The sequence below is a fragment of the Clinocottus analis genome, unplaced genomic scaffold, assembly GCF_023055335.1.
Source record: "Clinocottus analis isolate CAN_PGR_092001 unplaced genomic scaffold, fCliAna1.0.p SCAF_4, whole genome shotgun sequence".
Classification (NCBI taxonomy): domain Eukaryota; kingdom Metazoa; phylum Chordata; class Actinopteri; order Perciformes; family Cottidae; genus Clinocottus; species Clinocottus analis.
Genome location: NW_027176153.1, coordinates 20,813,522 through 20,833,295, shown reverse-complemented (window position 1 = coordinate 20,833,295; position 19,774 = coordinate 20,813,522). Strand labels below are relative to the sequence as shown.

Sequence of the window (19,774 nt, the reverse complement as noted above, 5' to 3'; positions counted from 1 at the left end):
GAGGGGGTCGGGGGCACGTTAAATGTGTCCACCCTTTCACAAAGGGCCTCAGACATGCTCTGGAGGGGAGTGTACAGTTGACGGCCCTCTCCGGCTGATTAAGTACACTCAATCACGGCCCACGGACTCCCAGCATGCCCCCTGTTCCGCGAGCCCGTAAGGTCGCGGGGCGAAGAAGCTGCCGGAAATGCCCCTACCCGGAGCCTCCTCTCTTGAAAAACACCGCTTTTTCCATACGTCAGGATGGATGGAGAGGTGTATACGACTTCAGAGCGTTTACACGGTAATTAGGAGGCGAATACCGCTTCGCACCCCGTGTCGTCAATCAGTGTAGTTTTTTCGCGGGCTGTCTCTGCTCGGGGTTTTTTTTTTTTTTTTTGCCTCGTTGAAAATATAGAACACACTGCATAATTCAATACGTTAGTGAGGAGAGGGCAGAGCAAGTAACTTCTAAAGACTAAAATGTTTTGGAATTAGCGAAACAGACACGGGTGGCAAGTGAGAAATGAGAAGGTTGCGATTGCCACACTGCAATATTAAACCTGTTGCAATATGAGCATGTGAGATTACAAGGCACGAGCTGCACTGAGACATTAAGGGGGACCACACACACACACACACACACACACACACACACACACACACGCGCAGTATGCTGTGTACAGACAGTGGGATGGGATGGGCACAGAGAGCCCACTGCAGCAGGGAGTATAGAAGACTGCATTAGCATTCCCCATTTAGCCACTATGAGGCCGTTTCTGTGGCAACCTGCTGCCGAGTGGTAACTAGGCGACAGGAACATGGCTGTGTGTGTGTATGGTCTGCCTGCGTGCTATTGGCTTATTGATGAAGGGGAGGGGAAGGTCTCCGTATTCCAGCAAAAAAAAAAAAAAAAAAAAGATTTGGAAAGAGAAAGGCAAACAATGGAAAAAAAATTGAGTCCATAAATCTTCTTTGCCGTGCTTTTGTGTACTTGACCTACTCTCTCTTCTCGGCGTTGACACCGTAGGTGGGGACCTAATGACTCTAAGTGGGGAGCCGGCGCAGCACGACCCGGTGACATTTGAGCTTTACGGTATCTTGGCAGTCACGGCTCGGGGCTCCGTGGGGAGGTAATGTCACGGGCAGACCTCCTATAAGCCGCCGCAAAACGAGGTCAAGTAACTGCTGTCATTGGACAGAACACACATAATGTCACTGGCTGGTAAATTAGTGCTCTCGGTGACAACGCGGAGGACAAACGCCGAAGACTCTGTGCGAGCTGCAAGAGCGTCTACGTGAGCCTGCTGTCGGATCAGCCGATCACTCGCTTATCGGGTCGGGGGAAAAAAAACAAAAAAACGCTCGTAGCTTTTACGCTGCTTCTTCCTATGTGGGATCCATCTTCACCTTTCCACATGGTGACTTGTGGAAACATGTGAAGGGGGGAAAATGTGTGAGCCTATTCAAGACTGAGTACTTGTGTCAGGAGGGGAGTCAGAGGGTTGAGATAGGTCACAGCTCTACAACCTGACTTTGTACAAGGCTATGCTCTCCCTCTCCCTGTGGCTGACAAGAGGGAGGGGGGGGGGGACATAGACTGTGAGATGGAGAGAGAGAGAGAGAGAGAGAGAGAGAGAGAGAGAGGGGTGGGGGGGGGATAGTTAGCGGTAGGCTGACATGTCTTTGTTCAGACCCAGTGCTGCAGTGTGCTGCAGTGCAGATGATGTCATCTCCACCTGCTGCCTGCTGCTCCGAATGCGATGCACGTCCACTGCAGAGGGAGGATGGGGGTAGAGACGGGTGGGAGGGGGAGAGGGAGGAGACATGGAAGGTGGGCAGCCAAACAGAACCATAACAACACTGTGACGTCGCGAACGCCCTCCCACTCTCCGGTTTACTCCCTTGTGACGACGTGTGGCAGCAGACGTGGTCACTCTCCCACGTTTTAGGGAAAACTGTGACGAGCTAGTTTAAACAAAAGAGGAAGAAAAAAAACAGCTGGGTGCATAAATGGGGGCAGACCACCACTTAGTATATTGACCACGCATAAGTTGATCCGTCAGCGGAGGTGTAAACTCACAGCTAAGTTTGAGTCCAGTTCATTCGCTTGTGGATATTTATAATACATCTCGTCCCCTTGCTTTTGGAGATGTATTCCCCCTGCAGGACTTGGACCCGAGCTAACTTTCTCCATCCAAATTGGAAATGAAAAATACGAAAGGAGAGAAGACTTGTAGCGTCGAGCGATTCAGAGTCCTAAATCAAAAATCTACACATGAGTTAAGGAGGATAGAAAGTGTGAGTTGCGTGAATTGATAGAGCATGAAAATCAATCTACTGTGAGTGTTACATGTCATCCAGTGAGAGTTACTTTAATGACGACCTCAGAGAATTAAGTTTTTTTTTTTTCTCGGTACAGTCTGCATCTTAACAATTTCAGTGTGCTTTTTGAAATTACAGTGAGTACGCTGCTAAATGATGACCGGACTCGTCCTACCTTAGAAGTGAGAGAAAAACATGTGGGACAATATCACATCCTTGGTCTTACAATAGAGTGGCACTTGCATTTGCATTGGCTAATATGGGAACACTATGAATTTAGTATGTGAAAAATGTATACCCACTTTCATGACCGATAACCCAGATGAGTAACTTTGCCGCGTGCTTTGGGAACGACGCTCATTAGAATAAATTGATAATGTTTTCATCATGGGACCCACCAGACACTGGTCTGTGACCTGGTCCTGTCATACAGATGAAGAAGCCAAGCTAAATGGGGAAAGTCACGCATCTATAGTAGTCAGCTCTGCAGAAAGGTATACCGTCTGCATAATAAATCCAGCGCCTGATCGCTTCTGGATCTCCTGTTGCTTCCCTCAAAGGACACTCTTGTCCTCTGATAGAGGCAGAGAGCACAGGACGGGGTGCATCGGAGGGGTTTTTTTTTTAACCCGCACAACGTCACAGCTCTGCCCCAAGATGATCCGTTTCATCTCCGGGACATTGCAGCAACAGAAGGACGGACGGGGCTGTTTATTGAGGAGCACGATGGGGAGTGAGATCAGCCTGAAGGGAGGAAGAAGACAGCAGGAGAGATTACAGGTAAGGACAGAACAAGAGTGAAGTGAGATGAGAGAAAAAAGGATTGGGGTTATCCATATAGTGAACTTCTAATAGAGTGTGGGAGGAAATCTTTAATCCTCACTTTTAAACCTCTGCTTGTGGTCGTGCCAATCCAGTTTAGTGCTGGACCTCATTATCGCCCTGCAGCCAGTCAGCTTCTTACATGTAACTGGCAGAAAGGCCCGGAGGCCCGCCTCCCTCTGGTTCTCGGTGCGAGCTGACTGACAGAGGCTGGTATTTGTGATCGCGCAGGGTAAGGGGCCAGGCCATCTGGCAGCAGCCCTCGCAGCTGGAACACATGGCCGTCTATTGATCAAAAGGCTGACTTTACGTTTCACACGGCGTAATGAGCGGTTGTGGTGTTCCATCTATTGTTTTTGGGGGTTTTAGTCGTACTAGCAAAGCGATAACAGGAGCTTCAAGTTGTTCAAAGAATAGTATTGTGTTTTCTACAATATGTTAAGGCGTCAAATACATCTTTCGGTTCATTTGCGATGTAGTTTATCCGGTTCGGGGTCATGGGCCGGAGGTGAGAGGCGAGTCGTCAATCCGTCCACACATAAACGGACACGTTCAAACAAGAGGCAATTTTGAGTTCCCAATTCACATAGAAGAGAATGTTTTGGTCTGGTATAAGAAATATAATCACTTAAAGAACTCAGAAACCAAAAAACTAATAAAAAACACAGTACAGATTCACATTTTTGCCAATGCAGTGCTCACACATTTGCTGATTTCTCTCTGTTTGGTCGTTGTCCATGTTTAATATGCCCTGTCCCTCAAGCCAAAATCGGTTGCCAGTTGCTAATGTTCTTATGGCAATACTGGTCTTCCATAAAACATTGTGCAACGTGTTTACAACAGCTGAAGTCCTTCTCCACCCAAGGCAATCACCATCGATGTCAACATTTTGGATTTTACGTCTAAAAACACACGTTTTGCCCGCATCTCAGCACTTCTTCTCCTGCAAATGTATCACCACATTACAACAGCAACAGATGGAACACGTTCCAATACTCTGAGGCATTGCGTCCTATCGGACAAACTGTCTCGCTGCCGTTTCCACAGGGAATTGATTCACAACCATGTACAGAAGTTTAACGACCACAAATAAAAGGTCACAATGCTTGAATGATACTGTTCTATCCCGTCGTAAAGGTGAAGCAGCTCTTGACCTACTGGCATTTGTCCAGCTATATAGGTCAATATGAGTTTACTCTGAGCACTGAGTGGATACAGTGTGTCATTTTGAAGGGTAAAATGCCAAGAGTGCACACCGTGGGGATTTACCGTCATCCACTATCACACTGATAGAGTAACGCAGTATTGGCGTTTTGTCGAGGAAAGTTTGACTTTTTATAGATTGACGACGCAGTAACGCGTGCATATCATTCGATACCTATTGGCAGAAACGACTAGATCCTGCTTGACACATCAGGTTTAGGCAAATGAGAGATGAGTGAAGAAACAATTTCAAAGATGAATCAATCTGATATACCACAACCCGAGGGACAGGAAGTCTCCAAAGCTTTCCATTAATAGTAAGACAACACAGTTAGGCTAAATGCATTCATCAGCCTGTCCTCCATTTCCCTCCAAATCTTTTTCAGCATTGAAATCAAAATTATATTCCAATCTTTTGTCCCATACTGTAATCCTATCTCTGCTATATTATACAGTAGCAACAATTGTAATTTAGTGAGGACAGTTAGCAGAATGGACAGCGATATTATATCTTGAATGTGATATAACGCATGCTTGGTTTAAGAGCATGAATATAACCCCCTCTATTCTAATTTGGTTTTATGACAGCTCAGAGGGATAACACTGCACAGCATCAACAGGGACTGAACCTGAATTTAATAAGCACACTAGCAAGTAAAAAACTAAACTTACAACACAACATAAAAGAAGCACTTTCCCCCAGATTATAGTTATTAATATACTTTTCAATTAGCTAAGAATACAACAAAATAAATGATCCCTTTGTGCTTAAAAAAAAAAAGGCAGACTGGAGTCTGTTAGCACAGAGACGGCACATAAAGCATATTTCAAATCCCAGCATGGACGGCAGAATACAACATAACCGACTGCGAACCACAAACTATTGCTTTAAAACTTACCGAAGGCTTTGCTGGACACCTTTTTGACAGTCTCATCACAAACTACACGTGCTGCTGTGAGCCTTCAATGAATGATTATATTAATTTAGATAGACAAGATGTAGCATCGCTGTGAAGAGTAACCTATCGCATAATAATAGTCAATAATAAAAGTCAGAAATTATGTGCTCACTCCAAATGTTTCTCCTGAAACGTGTCTCTGTAAAACCTCTTGTCTGGGGTGATCCATCACCTTGAGTTGTAAGCATTCCCACATCACAGCTGCTGTTACTAGTACTACTACTACTACTACTACTACTACTACTACTACTACTACTACTACTACTGCCATTTCTTCTGTTGTTACTTCAACAGCAACACAGTTACCAAGATTACATCAACTAATAATACCGTTGTCATTTTTGATATTATTCAATCTTTTTAGATAGATCTATAGCTAGAGAGTCGGGTATTTAAGGTACTTAGAGGGAAATCTGTTTTCACAGCCTGCACATATTCATGCCACCATGAAAAATACAATGCACGCAGATAATATATAATGGACATGAATACACATATACATCCATGCCCCGACATGCATCCAAACATGCATATACAATACTTGCAAATATGTATTAGGGCTGGGTGATGAGTCAATATGATAATTTAGCGTCTTTTGATAGATCATGATGAAATCATATTATCATTTGATCAAACTCTGTTCAATCAAACGATTGTCTTGATCTGATTAGTCTGTTTTTCTGTGCATACATAACGAAGTTATCTTGTGTTCATTTCACACGACAGGTCTTAATATTATTAGAAATGCCAAGTACGTTATATATGTCAAAGATATGACTATTTATTCACTGAATTAAGAGGAAACATATCATGATGATAGATTGTGGCCATATAATAGTGTGTGTGTGTATATATATATATACTCCGACACCCACACAGTTCTATACAGTTAAGTTATTTTATTTGGGGGTATGATAGTATGATAAAGAGGAGTCAAAAGTCCTTTGTGAAACAAGGATAGGACTAAAGAAACCACATTTTTCATGAACGTGGCTAAAACTTAGCGGTACTTGGTATTACTACAATACGTTTATATTACATGTACTTCATGCAAAAGCACTGTGGAGTCATTCAGCTTCTTCAAAACATATTCTACAAGACTTTGGAACTTTGGTCTGTTGTATTGTGTCTTTCACAGTTCTCTTCAGAGGCTACAATAGAGACAATGTATATTGCTCCATGCATTGAATAAAGGAAAACTAAAAGAAGAAAAAAACTTCACAGGGAAAGCAACAGGTAGAGAAATGTGCATTACTTTAAATAGTGAAGGAAAGAGCTCAACCGAAGCAAACTTTGAAGATTATAAACGGGGTGAACGTGAAGTCGCTGTCCAGAGGTCTGTGGTGCTGAAACGCGCAGCGGCTGCACTCGCGACAGAAAGTGTTAGCTGGAGCAACGTGCGGTTTTAATGTCGCCCTATTTTACCCGTGTGTTACTCAATGCTGCTGATAATACACAGCGTTGACTGCAACCGGAACTATGAAATAACAGCACAAATTGTTTTTTTTAAATTTTTTTTACCGACGACTCGCTGGCCCCGATAACCTGAGCAGCACTCAGGGATGCGACAACCCTCTAATGCGCTATAGCAACTGCCACACTTTCAACAACACGTGAAACAGCACTTGCAGGCTGGCAGTTTAAGGACACCAGCCTGAGAGACACGGTGTCCAAAGAGTTCACAGCACGCCAAACAGACGAAAACTGTCAAGGAAGAATCCGGAATCCTGTAAATGTGAAAGAGAAGCAGGCTTGGCCAAAAGTATGCGTGACTTAGGGGAGAAAAAAACAACAAAAAAACAAACAAAACAGACGCACCGCACCGCACGAGAGCTGTAAGTAAAACTTCTTTTGTTATCCCCAAAATGCCAAGAAAGCTAATACAGATTATGTTTTGTTGCCTTTGAAGGCGTCTTGACGAGTCTGGATGTGCTCACGCACTAGTCGTGAGTCAGGAGTTGGGCTACTATCACCGTCAACTCTCCGGTGCTCTGCAATGAGGCAGAGTCACATGAAACACTTGAAGAAAGCATGTGGCAAAAAAAAAAATAGACACCTTTTTCTTAAAACAAAACCCAACTCAGCTCCAGCACAGACACAGTTGGACCACATTCAAGACACAGCAACTAAAACGTGGAACTTCAACTTCTTCTGGCATTCACGAGAAAGACACAGAATGCGAAAACAACACAAACACAAACACAAGCACAGCACTACAGCCATAGGTTGAACTTAACACGTCTAACCTTCTATCTTATTTTCCATTGGTAGAGTCCACCTCAAAGCCAAAAGCACTGCCTCTTTTTGTCTTTTAGGAAAAGCAGGTGTCATTCACAGGCATCCTGACCCAAAAGAAGTCCAGCCAAAGCTGCATTTCACTCAAATTGCAGTTTTGCCCCCCCACACACAGCCTGGCGGTCAGACTACTGCATGCTGTTACACGGAGAAACAATCAAAAAAAAATATAGATCCTTGGTGTAGACTGAATCTCAATCTCAACAGAGGACTCGTCAACAATAGAACAAAGTGAGGGAAGAGAGCGACGTGAGGAGAGAGAGAGAGAGAGAGGGAGAGAGAGAGAGAGAGAGGAAGACCGCTCACTACTCTTCTTCCTCTAATAGCCCCCTCCTCCTCTTTACTTGTTTCACCTCGCACACACACACTTTCCCTGTGTTTCTAGTAGTCGCTGCTATCCCAGCCTGCAGTAAAATGACAAATACCGCTGAGACGTTGTGCGCACGTGCCGCCGGTAAACAGACGCCCTAGTTCCCATTTGCCGCCTCCTCCTCCTCCTCCTCCTCCTCCTCGAGCCGCGGTCCTGCTCCTAAACGCTCGTCCCTTATCGCATTATTATCAACATCATTATTATTATTAACATTCGTTATATGGCATGTCATCATCATCATGATAATAATAATGGCCATAATAATAAGTAGAAGAATTGCCCAATCAAATGGATCTACTGTGCTCGACGCCTGTGGCTCTGTATCGGTTCTCTCTCTCTCCCCGCAAGGAGTCTCTCTCTCTTTCTCTCTCTCTCACTCTATCTCTCTCTCACTCTCTCTCTCCCCCCGCACCGGAGAAAGTCGGTTCAAACCGTTCAAAACACGAGCGGATTTCGTCTCTCTCGCAGCCCGGCGGCCGCCCGAAACTACGATCTGCTTCTGTTTGCGGTAGTTTACCGTGTTTACCCAAACACGCCCACTCCTCCGCTCCTGCATTGTGTGTGTGCGTGTGTGTGCGTGTGTGCGTGTGCGCGCGCGGGTCTGCCGTTTGTCAACGCTGGTGGAGTCTCTAAAAGCTCTCGGAGTCAGTGCTGGCAACACACGCTCCCCTGCACACTAACAGGCGGTGTCCGTGCCGCGATGCGGGGGCATGGCATTTGGCAGGTTCCCGGAGAACACCTCTCCCGGCTCGGGTCGCGGGATCTCAGCTCGGGGGGACTTATTTTTGGGGCGGACGACGACTGCTCTGCAGCTCCGACAGCGGTTTTTTTTTTTTTTCTTTCCTTTTCTGTCCTGCCCATGGCTCCAGCACCTGCAGTGCTGCAGAGGAAAAAGGCGCCCCTTCCCCCACTCTGCATTATGACAAATCAAGGCAGGCAGGCAGGCAGCTGTACCATTAGCACATCATAGCAGAGCGAGTCTTCCACGGGAGAACTAACTCGGACTCGGAGCAACAAAAAAAAAAATGCTGCACGTAATGTTCAGCAGCCTGACTTGAATCAGGTGACTGCTGGCCCTTTAGGGGTTAAGTCTGCACAGTCACGTAAACAGGAATCACAGGAGTGTGTTGGAAGTGTTGGAACTAAATGTATAGCTGACATTATTCTGTCAGACTTCTGGCCGTTTCGAGGCTGTCGACATCATCGATGTGATGATCACATCCTGCCCTACTTCTGAAATAAGTCACACAGTCTCGGTGTGGTGGCGAGAGGTTAGCAGTGACCAACAGATCACAGCATTTACTTTTATTCAGAGGTTTAAAGCCAGCTCTCGGGCCAGAGCCGCTGTCCACTGTGAGGCGGCCCCCGAAGCTGCTGATGGACCCCAGAGGAGCAGACATTTAACAATCCATCACGTGTGTGTGATTGGCACACAGCATCAGAGCAAAACCAGAAATAAGCCACTCTGAGAATAACACTCTGTCCGTCTCACACACACAGAGAGAAACTCACAGGGTGCCACATCTTGACATAATATGACATAGTTTGAACACACAGGTATGGCACACACACACACACACACACACACACACACACACACACACACACACACAGTGTTGCATTCGGTTTAAGTATCACATAATCTCAGTGTTATGTGATTTTCAACTCATTGGGTTGCTTTGACAATACTGCAAATGCAATTTTCCCTCAATGAAATGCCTCACTCAATTGGAGGGACACATGGTTCATCAGTAGCTGGATGCAACAAAGATAAATTAGGTCGTAAACCCTGCGAAACATTTCAAGTGAAACATTCCAACGCAGTTAATGATCTTTGTGGATACATGTCATCCTGAAACAGGACACACCACACACTGCCGTGAAACAAAAAAAAAGAAGTGTGAGATGGTAGGAAAGGGGTTAATATAAGTAAGGTAATAGGGTGGGCTGTGTTTTCCCTGAGACAGTCAGCTCCTCCTTAACTGGTTCTGTGAATGGGCCAGTGAGGCAGTAGGGTATGAATGGCGGAGGGATCCACTGGTGCCGCTGTGTATGGGAGCCGCCAGCGCTCCATTACTCACTCCCACTCCCTCAAGGGCCGTCTGCAATGCAGCTGTCCTGTGAGCCTGTGCTTCGCCGTGCCCTACTTTATCCTGTCAATGCTCAAGCACTGCAGCAATGCTTCCCCAGCAGCACGCACGCACACACACACACACACACGCACACGCACACGCACACACACACACAACTCACATACTCATTACATTCTGGTGAACATGCTTTACAGTAGGTCTTCTGACTCACAGACTTCCGCTGAATATAAACAGAATGGAAATTTGCCAACCCTGCAGCATCCCTTGTTATGTGTATGTAGAAGATCTCCACAGTGCTGATCTACTCAAGCTTATTTTTACTGGAAGGGAAGCACATAAAAACAATTGCAGCACAATTTGCGAAGACTCATGAAAAACAAACGTCCATGTTTGTCGTTGCATTTGCTGACTGATTGAAATATAGACAAGAGGAGAAAATGAGGCGTTCTCTCACTGGACTGACCTTAAGATGGCACTTTAAATATGACATTTGGTATTTCATTTCCATATCTCAGGACAACAGACGGCTGAGTGAAAATGAAAAGGTCTCATTCGACACATCCCAAACAACACAACAACAAAGTCAACTCTCAAATCTCTTATCTTGGGAAATACCGCGTGAAGTTGGGCGGTACGGTTAAAATCAATAACACAATATTATTAAACATTGTTTTCAGGTATTGATATACTTAATAATAGAGTAATAGTATGCAGTCAATCTAATAATAATAATAACAATAATAACTGTTGAATAATTGAACAATTAATCAGACACCTCCACTAACTGCACTTTCTGGACCACTGTTTACTGTTTTTCTGCTTTCTTTATGTCTTTTTTTGTCTTTTATATTTATCTTTTGTATATAAGTACGAAGAGCAAAGAGAAACCGGAGTTAAATTCCATGTATGTGCAAATTTACATGGCTATTAAAGCTGATTCTGATTCTGATAAATAATAATGATCTGTTCTACAGCAAGACATCAGACTCGCCACACTTGTACGACAACAAATTGAATTCCTTACGTTAGTCTTTAAGTGCAGTTTGCTCCAATTCACTAATGTAGACAGCAGCGTTTTGTAATATTAACAACAAAAGATACCTTTCAACAACTCTGATAATAATGTTCCTATTCATTTACACACTCTACACATAGGAGCAGCAGAATAAAGGATTTTTCCCTGACCTTTATCATGTGCTGGCCCGTGAAGAACCAGCATGTTTGATGGCTTGAAACACACAATTTTACATTCAACTCATTATCTTCTTGTTATCGTTCTAGCGCCCTGTCTGATGTGAGCTGTAGCAACGCTAATACCAACCAAAAATCAACCCCAGCTCAGTATCTATGCAGCAGAAACATTTAACAACAACACACACACACATACAACGAGTGAGTTACATTGCTGATTTCATTTCATTAAAAAATACATCATAACATGTCTTTGCTACGTATGTAAATAATACATAAAAAAGATTAAGGTCACAGTTCATCTTCAGGCAGTTTCCGAAGGATTTACCAATATCCTGCAGACTTGTCTCCAGAGCAAGCTGTTGTGTGTGTGCATGTGTAAGCTGTGACAAACCCCTTTAAAGCAAATCTAGATATAGGATTTGTAATGCACGATGTACCAGCAGGTGATTGATCAAAATATACACAATCAACAAGGCCACATGAGATTTAGAGAGCCAGATAGACGAGTTAGGGGGTTACAAAAAGAGGTAATGAGTAAATAAAACAGAGAGGATGGATAGAAAGAGTCAAGGCGAGGGGACCAGAGAGAAACTGAGGAGAGACCTACCATCCAGCGAGAGCCAGTCGTGCTGAGAGGATGGCAGTGACGGAAGAGCGCGGGCCTTGTACTCAAACACCACCGAGTTGGAGATGATCTGGTTACTTGCTGCCACCTGCAGCGTCACCAGACCTGTGTCATGAGCTGCAGAGGAAGAGGACGATGAGAACCAAATCATATGAAGTAAACACAATGTCAACCATTGCAGGGTTAGTTTTATGTGCGACTATTCAACAAAAAAAATGGCAATTTAGGACTTAAATCACATTCTTCTGTTTGATTGACATGAAGAAGCTTATGATACAGGACTTAACATCACCCCCCCGGATAACATTAGCATTGTTTTTGCTCACCGATTTGGATTTTTCAGTATTTGAACTTTGGAGACTAATTTACCATATTAATCTATGTGTTAAATCTTTTCATGAATATGCAGAACTTCTTGCCGACCGGATCAGATGCACATTGTCAACCTGCAGGCTATCACTTGCAACAAATACATGAAAAGGTAACGCTATTCTTGGGAATGATACAATGCATTTTGATTGGTTCACACGACACTAAGCACCACAACCGCTCGAACCTCCCACCCTGGAAACGACAACATAGAGAACCGTAAAAAAGAATGCAAAATGCATTACTAATTATAGAAATTGGCCTATTGCTGAAGGACAAACACAATGAAATGCCGGTCATCCATTCCTCGGATGCCCCCGCGATGAAAGCAAAGGTGAAACCTCTGGATAAACAGCCCTTCCTCTCCTCCGATGTGTCTTACCTGGGCAGTAGCAGCGCAGCACCCCCGGTTGGATGAGAGAGGCGGGGACTGAGATCTGGTCGAACAAGCAGCTGTAGTTTGAGCTGGCCTCCTGCCAGGGCCCAGTGATCAGCACCTTAACGCCACCCTGAGAAACAGGACACATGGATGAAACAAACTCATAACACAACTGCCAAGTCAGGTTTAAGTCTCTATACTTACGGTAAGTGTTGTTGCTCTGCCATCTAGTGGGCAAAGACAAGAATGACACCGAGGAACAGAAAGCAACACCTGATACTGATCTCTGCTGCCATCATGTGGAGAACCAACGTCACTTCACTACAGCTATTATATTTTAAGAACTCAAGCCAATACTGACGTTCAAATATTGTGCTGCCCTCCAGAGGTCTAAGTGTGGTATTACTGCTGACAACATAACTAATATTGATATTACATTTGTGATTTAATGCACAATATATGGATGGGTCTACATATGTTTTGACAAATATTTCCGTAGTTTTCGAAGTCAAACTTCATCTACCAAGCTGCATTCCTGTCTGCTTGCATACTGTCTGCCATCTGTTTGGCGTTACATGTATTTACATTTCATCCAGACAGATCTGTCGAAAAACAGAACAGCATCAACTCGGGTGACACGCGATGAGTGCACGCAGGGAGGGAGACTTCTTTTTTTGGTCAAAGCATTTGATTTATCAGAATTTTCAACAAAATATAAAGAGATAGTTTCACAGTGAAGCTTTAATTTCAAGACACTTCTTAATTGCTGACTGCTGCAATTTATATTTTCAAAAGATATTGTGATTCTCAGTTACATCATTTTTCAATTTGCTATTTTGATATGTTTTTTCTTTTTTTTGCCTCCGGAAAAATGTGCTACTGGAACACAAACAAAGAATATAGAAAAAGCTACATGAATGCTTTCCGACGAAGGCATCTAAAGTGTATACATGTATGACCTAAATCTTAATTTTTCTGACATTCTATGATAGATAATTATGTATTTGCATCTTTACTAAAAAGTGTACTGTTCTTTCGTGGCCTATTTTTTTTATTATTCCCTTTAGAAGAATATTAACTGAAAACAAAACTAAAGATAACTTTGTTCTATTTGACACATTGTGTGTTTAGGAGTAGCGTCTGCAGCTCTTAAAGGGCCAGTATGTCAAGTGCTTGTGGAGTAGCTTTGTGCATGGGCTCAGAGGAGAAAAAGTAAAGTTGAAACTTCTCTCTCAAATGTTTGTTTAAAATTCATGACAACCATTTGGGCCTTTTTGTGTAACATTTAGAAAGGCTTCCAGGACAGACGGTATGAAAACAGACTTTGAAAAGTGACAAGTCCGTCTACCATCAGTGAAAATTACACCAGACTAAAGATGACATGAATTAGAGCTGAGCATCGCTGCAGCTGTTTCTGAGGCAAACAACAAACTAGTTGCAGCCACATTTCAAGCAAGGGCATGTTTGATAACCAAATTACCAAATGATTGATTATTCCTGTTATGCAGCGAAGTGAAGGATTCAAATTGTTTTTTTGTTTTCTGTGTTTATAGTCTAGATAACATGTCAGCCTGCCATCTGCCTTGCCACTTTTTTTTATAAGTTAATGTGCAAACGAACATTTTTGTTGTGAAAGTTAAATATCCTGATCAGAAAAACTAAAACCCAAACAAATCTTATGCTGTTGAAAACAAAATGAGTCACCGAAAGTGTTCGTACGGACAAATAAAACCGAAGATGAGTTATAATTTATTCATCCATGCATTCTAAAGGACTGAACATGAATCACAAACAAAATCTCCTCACACCAACAAATCAAGCAGCATTTTTTCTAAACAATTTGTTGGAAGTGGAAATAGTGAAAATTCCTGAAATGCTCATTCAAATTGCATAAAATCTTGAGAATCAAATAGACATTTTAGTTATGAATCCATCTTTACCTTTACTTAAATATGCAATGTGTAATATCTGGTAACATCTGGAAATATTGTACTATTGTGTTCACTGTGCAGCTGTGTACATTTTGACAGTGTGCGTACCATACATCTCATGTGGAAGAAACAAGAAAGTAAATAGCATTTTTGTTCCGTATTTATTTTCCACCAGATGAATACCAGAGTGGTCGGTAGCTCCAGGACACAGACTTTCAGTTAGCAGCTCTACAGCAACTTGAATCCCCTCGAACGCAGCCCCCCATAACAAAAACAAACAAACATAAAAGAGCCCTGTCGCTCACCTCGGGGTAGGACCACTCAGGGGAGTAGTCGGTGACCATGAAGAGCCGGCCTGTGGCCTGAAGCATCCCCAGAGCCCCCTGGGCTACGGCTGCAGAAACCACCTCTGCTACATTCATGTAGGACAATGAGCCCGGCTCTCCTGTGTTGCCCCCTGCTCCGGCGCCTCCGCTCAGAGACTGGGGGCTGCAGCAGGGTTGAAGGCAGAGCTCGGAGGGGCTGTAGCCAGAGCCCCTGGCCCCTCCGTCTTCCTGGCCTTGCTGGGGGCCCCCGCCACCCGTGTTCTGACTATTGGCGCTGTGGGACGCGACGAGCTGGTGAGCGTACAGGGCCCCTCCGGCGGACATGGTGGCTCCGCTGCCATCCACTGAGATGAAGTCATTGATGAGGTCAGAGAACTGGTTCCCAAAAGAGATGTCAAAGTGATCCAGACTGATCTCCATGCCCGTCCCTCCTGCTCCCCCGTTGCTGGCCGCTCCTCCGAGGCCTTGGTGGGTTCCGACGGCGTTGTAGAGTCCCTGGACCATACTCGTGCCTTGGAGGAGAGGCTGGAGCTGCTGCTGTTGCTGCTGCTGTTGCTGCTGCTGTTGCTGCTGCTGCTGCTGCTGCTGCTGCTGCTGCTGCTGCTGTTGCTGCTGCTGGGAGCGGTTGCTGCCGTCGCTGCTGTTGTTGTTGTTGCCATTATGGATTGCCACTCCGTCTCCCGCACCTCCGGTCCCTCCTCCGCCACCGTCCGAGGCCTGTTGCAGGTAGTGCTCCGCGACCTCTCCGTTTCCTGCCCCACAGGCCTGAATGTGGTCGACTGGCTTGAGGAGATTCTCAGCTCCGTTCTCAGTGGCTCCAGCCTGAGCTGCACTCACGTTGCCTGGTTGCTCCAGACCCACTACCTCCTCGTGCTCGGCGCCCATCCCAGGGAAGCTCCCCTGGTACTGGAGCAGCTGGAGAGAGCCAGCCTGGCCGGGCCCCTCTGCGGGCGAGCCTCCGTTACAGTTGGCCCTGTGCTGGGTCTGGTGGCCCTGGTGGTGATGGTGGAGGTGGCCGTTGCTGCCGGGGGAGTCCGTCTTCACCACTTGCAGCCCCATGTAAGCTCCAGAGTCGTGGGAGTTGTGCTCCATCAAGTGTGTTTTCTGGCCCATGCCGGGCCTCCCCTGCTGAGCCTGACCGGTCTGAGAAGAGTCCTGGAGGAAGAAGCTGGGTGAACGGCTCTGGTGTTGCATGTGAGGACTGGACATGGCCTGACCGTAGCTCACTGTGGTCGCGCCGGAAGTATAGTCCTGCTTGGCATCTATGGCGCTGAAGTCCATTTGCTCCAGTGTGGTACTGGGACTCAGACCCCCACCAGAAGGAAGGAGGGATCCCGCTGCTGTCAGAGTAAGGCTGCCCTGGCCCGAACCAGCACCAGAGGACACGGACACCCCGCTGCCACAGTTCACCACTGGGCCCACCTGGTAGCCGCTCTCTTTGGCCAGCTGCTGCTCAAACGACGTGTCTTCTATCTTGATGTTCTTCACCAAAGCCGAGTTGAAGGCGTAGCCGTTATCCGACATGGTGGGGGAGCGCTGCAGACTGCCGTTGGCGCAACTGCTGCCGCCGGAGGAGGAGGACGTCGAGGAGGAGTTGCCCTCGATCTTCATCGCGCTGCCCCCGTAGGTCTGGCCCTGTTTGGGGTTGTTCAGGAAGCAGTCGGGGTCAAAGTTCATATTGGTCTCCGGGATCTTGATGCTTCCGGCGTCCAGGCTGCTGGAGAGCACCAGTTCCTCCCCAGCTGAAGTCAGCATGGACAGACCGTCTCCGGCACCGGTGGTCCCGGGTTCCCCTGCTCCGCCACCGGGGAAGGCAAATTTGTGACGGTCGGAGGCCACAGACAGCACCAAGCCCTGTGAGGTGGCATCGGCGCCCATCAGGTGAGTGTTGGGACCCCCGGTGGGAGACATGTTGTAAACGGGGTCTCCGGCGACCTCGGACATAAAGACACTCTGGGACAGGCCAGACATGACCGAGGCCACGTGGCTCATCCCCGTCACCACGGGGCTGTCGGCCATGTCTGGATCGCTGTTGAGGCCACTGCTGATGGACACGGGGGAGTTCTGCGTGGTGTCGGGGACCTCAACCTGGTTGGTGGATGACACCTCCGTGCTGTTCTGGTGCAGCAGGACCGGCTTGTGGACTTTGCCGTTGCGTTTCTCCCGGGCACTCCCTCCGCCTCCTCCAGAGCTTTTTCCTCCCCCATGGCCGCTGTGCTCGGTCTTCCCCTCCGACACGTCATTGTTCTGTACCTCGGAGTGAGCGGTGCTGTAGCCACCCGAGCGGGGGTCCACCTTCGGGGAGATGATGCGGTGTTTGGCGCTGTTGCATTTGTGGTGCACGCTGCTCCCTGCGCCTGCATGAGGACAAACGGAGAAGAAGAGGTTTGGGGATTTGGATGGGTGACCGGGTACATAGCGGGAAGGGGAAGAAAGGACAATGTTTTCCAAATACTTCCTAAGAATTCGGTTGGAAACAAGGAGCGGGGACAAAGACGGATGGTCTGTTTGTTTTTGTATTTATCAGTTTGGGAGAGCCGATTTTCCTCCTGCAATGATAAAACTAGCCTTTCACTTCATTATCCAGTGAGCAAAACGTATGATAAGTTTTGCCACGACTGGAGGTTACCCTGACTCATTTGTTTAAACAAAAATTAGCATACATTATATTCTTTTGAGTGATAGCCTCGAGGAAAATTACCCAGCTGAAAATATTTGATTGACTAGCATAACATTCGGGAACAGCTGGGCTCTTTCAGATATGGCCTCAACACAGTTATCAGTAAATAATAATAAGCCAATAACCCTGAAACTCAATTTTACTGTAAACAGCGTACCAATAAAAGACCTCAACCACCTTCTCGGATCTACCACATAACAAACGGTATCTCTACAGCCTTTTTTGGGGGTTTCTCTTGCTGAATTTTCCAGTTCTCTCTTGAGGAACCAAAACTCCCTCCCACCCACTAGCCCTTACCCAGGGTGCCCGTGCAGAGGCAGTTGTGAGTCCGGGGAGGTGGCTTAGTTTGGTGGCTGTCCAGAATCTGTTGCACTAGCTGCTCCACTGAGAAGCCAGAGCTGCTGTTCCCATTGCTGCAAGTCCACTTGATGCCATGAACTGCCGGGAGAGAGGAGGAGACAGAGATGTCAGCCAGCCCAACAGACCACCAGCCACGCCAACCCCCCGCCCCACCCTCACCCTCTGCCCTCCCTGTCTATCTGCCAGCATGCATCACGCTGCTCACCGGTCACTTCGCCATAATGTCAAACGTTACCATGGCACAACAGAGAAATTCATATTCCTGTTTTCGTTGTGAAACAAACAACCCACCCACTGGCCACAGTGAGATGGTATTGCGTTTTTTTATTTGTATAATTTGAGTGGCACTTCCTTTGGGTCTGAGTAGTATTACTCACTCTCCATCATGCCTTTTCCTTCATATTTAAATGGATAATAACTTCTAACCTCTCATTTTCTCTCCGTGTCCGGATTCCTCAGTCTAGAATCAAACAGGTTTAGTCTGAGTCCACTGAGATACCAGAGTCCTTTCTGTACCGCACCGCTGAGTCTCTGTTGTGTGTCTTCCCATCCTTTGTGCCAGTGTCTGTCGCCACTCTGGGACCTCTCCTTCAGCGAGGGCCGATGAAGGTGGCAGCAAGCCCGATCCTTCCACCCTCCGCTCTTACCCTGCCCTATGACTCTGTTCAGACATGGAAAGCCTTTACGGAGGGAACATCGCCTATAGCTGCAGCTGCTGCTGCTGCTGCTGGATCTGCAACAAGGGGGAAAAGAGAGGCTTTCTCCTGTAAAGCTTCACTCTCATGCCTCGCTAGCAACTCCTAATGCTTTTCATTGCTCCACTTGCTAACCAGACACTGCTTTTGATGAGACAGATTGTGGTTTTTGTGGCTGAAAGGCGGTAGGAGACACCACTGAGTGCTGCTGTGCTCAGGCTCTCAACCGGGAAGGGGGAAGGTAGTATTTGTGAAGTGAGGCTTATTTAAGACTATCAAACAAAATCAAGCCTGCTTTACTTGAAGTTCCCTTCACTTTCAGAACCTCCTTTGGTTAAATATTCAAGAAGGAGATATATAAAGAGTCAGGTTTAGAAAACAGCAAGCATTTGCTGCGTGCATGTCTGTTTGCATATGAGATAAAAGGAGATGAAAACAGTGGAAGCGGCTGAGGGTAATGCAGATTAAAGACAGAGCGAGTCAAGGCGATGTGAAGAAAGCTGGGAAACATGATTGGATGACTGCGATAGGGATCTAACTTAAAAAGCTCTAAGATCCCTTTGGCAGATTAGAGGCTGGTCACCAGCAGATGTCAGTAGAGCTGCTGTGATCAAGCTAAGATCACACACTCAATGTGGCAGGTTATAGAAACACAAACAGGATCCATTTCTGATCTTTTATTTAGTGAGATTTGTTCAGCCGTTAATCCGGAGTGAGCGCAAAGAAGAAAAAAAGATTGCTCACCAAATGTGACGGCGAGGTCTCATCTAATGTCACTGTAATTACAGCACAAATAATTACGTCTGTCTGGAGATCCCATTAGACAATGTGTGGCTTTTGAGTCACCGTTCACCTCCTGACAGTGTGTAATGCAAAGAGTACGAGTGAGGTGACGCGAGTCATACCGACACGGAGATGATAGAGCCACGGGAATACTAAAAACGCTGTCATGACTCCCGTTCTGTGACAAAGCCAGTGGGGAGGCTGCGGGACAGAAGAGCATCCGTTCTGCTGATGTGACTAAGAAAAAGGGTGACGGAGCAAGAGTGAGAGCCTAATGCAACAGCTTACATCCACCATGTAGTGCCATCCCCATTTGTCCAAACAATCTCATCTCCCCCTCCGCCCTGATCCCTCGTGCCAGGACTGCCTCCCCCCAACCCTCTCCT

At 46.2% G+C, this 19,774-nt stretch overlaps 1 protein-coding gene across 12 annotated transcripts in view; it reads right to left on the bottom strand.

Annotated features, from left to right (window-relative positions):
* Window positions 1-19,774, bottom strand: part of camta1a (calmodulin binding transcription activator 1a) — a 275,394-nt gene that overhangs the window by 9,509 nt on the left and 246,111 nt on the right. For 10 of the 12 annotated variants that reach the window (XM_068596799.1, XM_068596790.1, XM_068596791.1 and 7 more), the window contains 4 exons: window positions 17,848-17,988; window positions 14,850-17,227; window positions 12,617-12,743; window positions 11,848-11,982 (listed from right to left, as the gene is read on the bottom strand). In XM_068596799.1, the coding sequence (XP_068452900.1) occupies window positions 11,848-11,982; window positions 12,617-12,743; window positions 14,850-17,227; window positions 17,848-17,988 (2,781 nt within the window). The remainder of the gene's footprint in view (window positions 1-11,847; window positions 11,983-12,616; window positions 12,744-14,849; window positions 17,228-17,847; window positions 17,989-19,774) is intronic. The other 2 variants (XM_068596796.1, XM_068596800.1) reach the window with 1 other exon arrangement.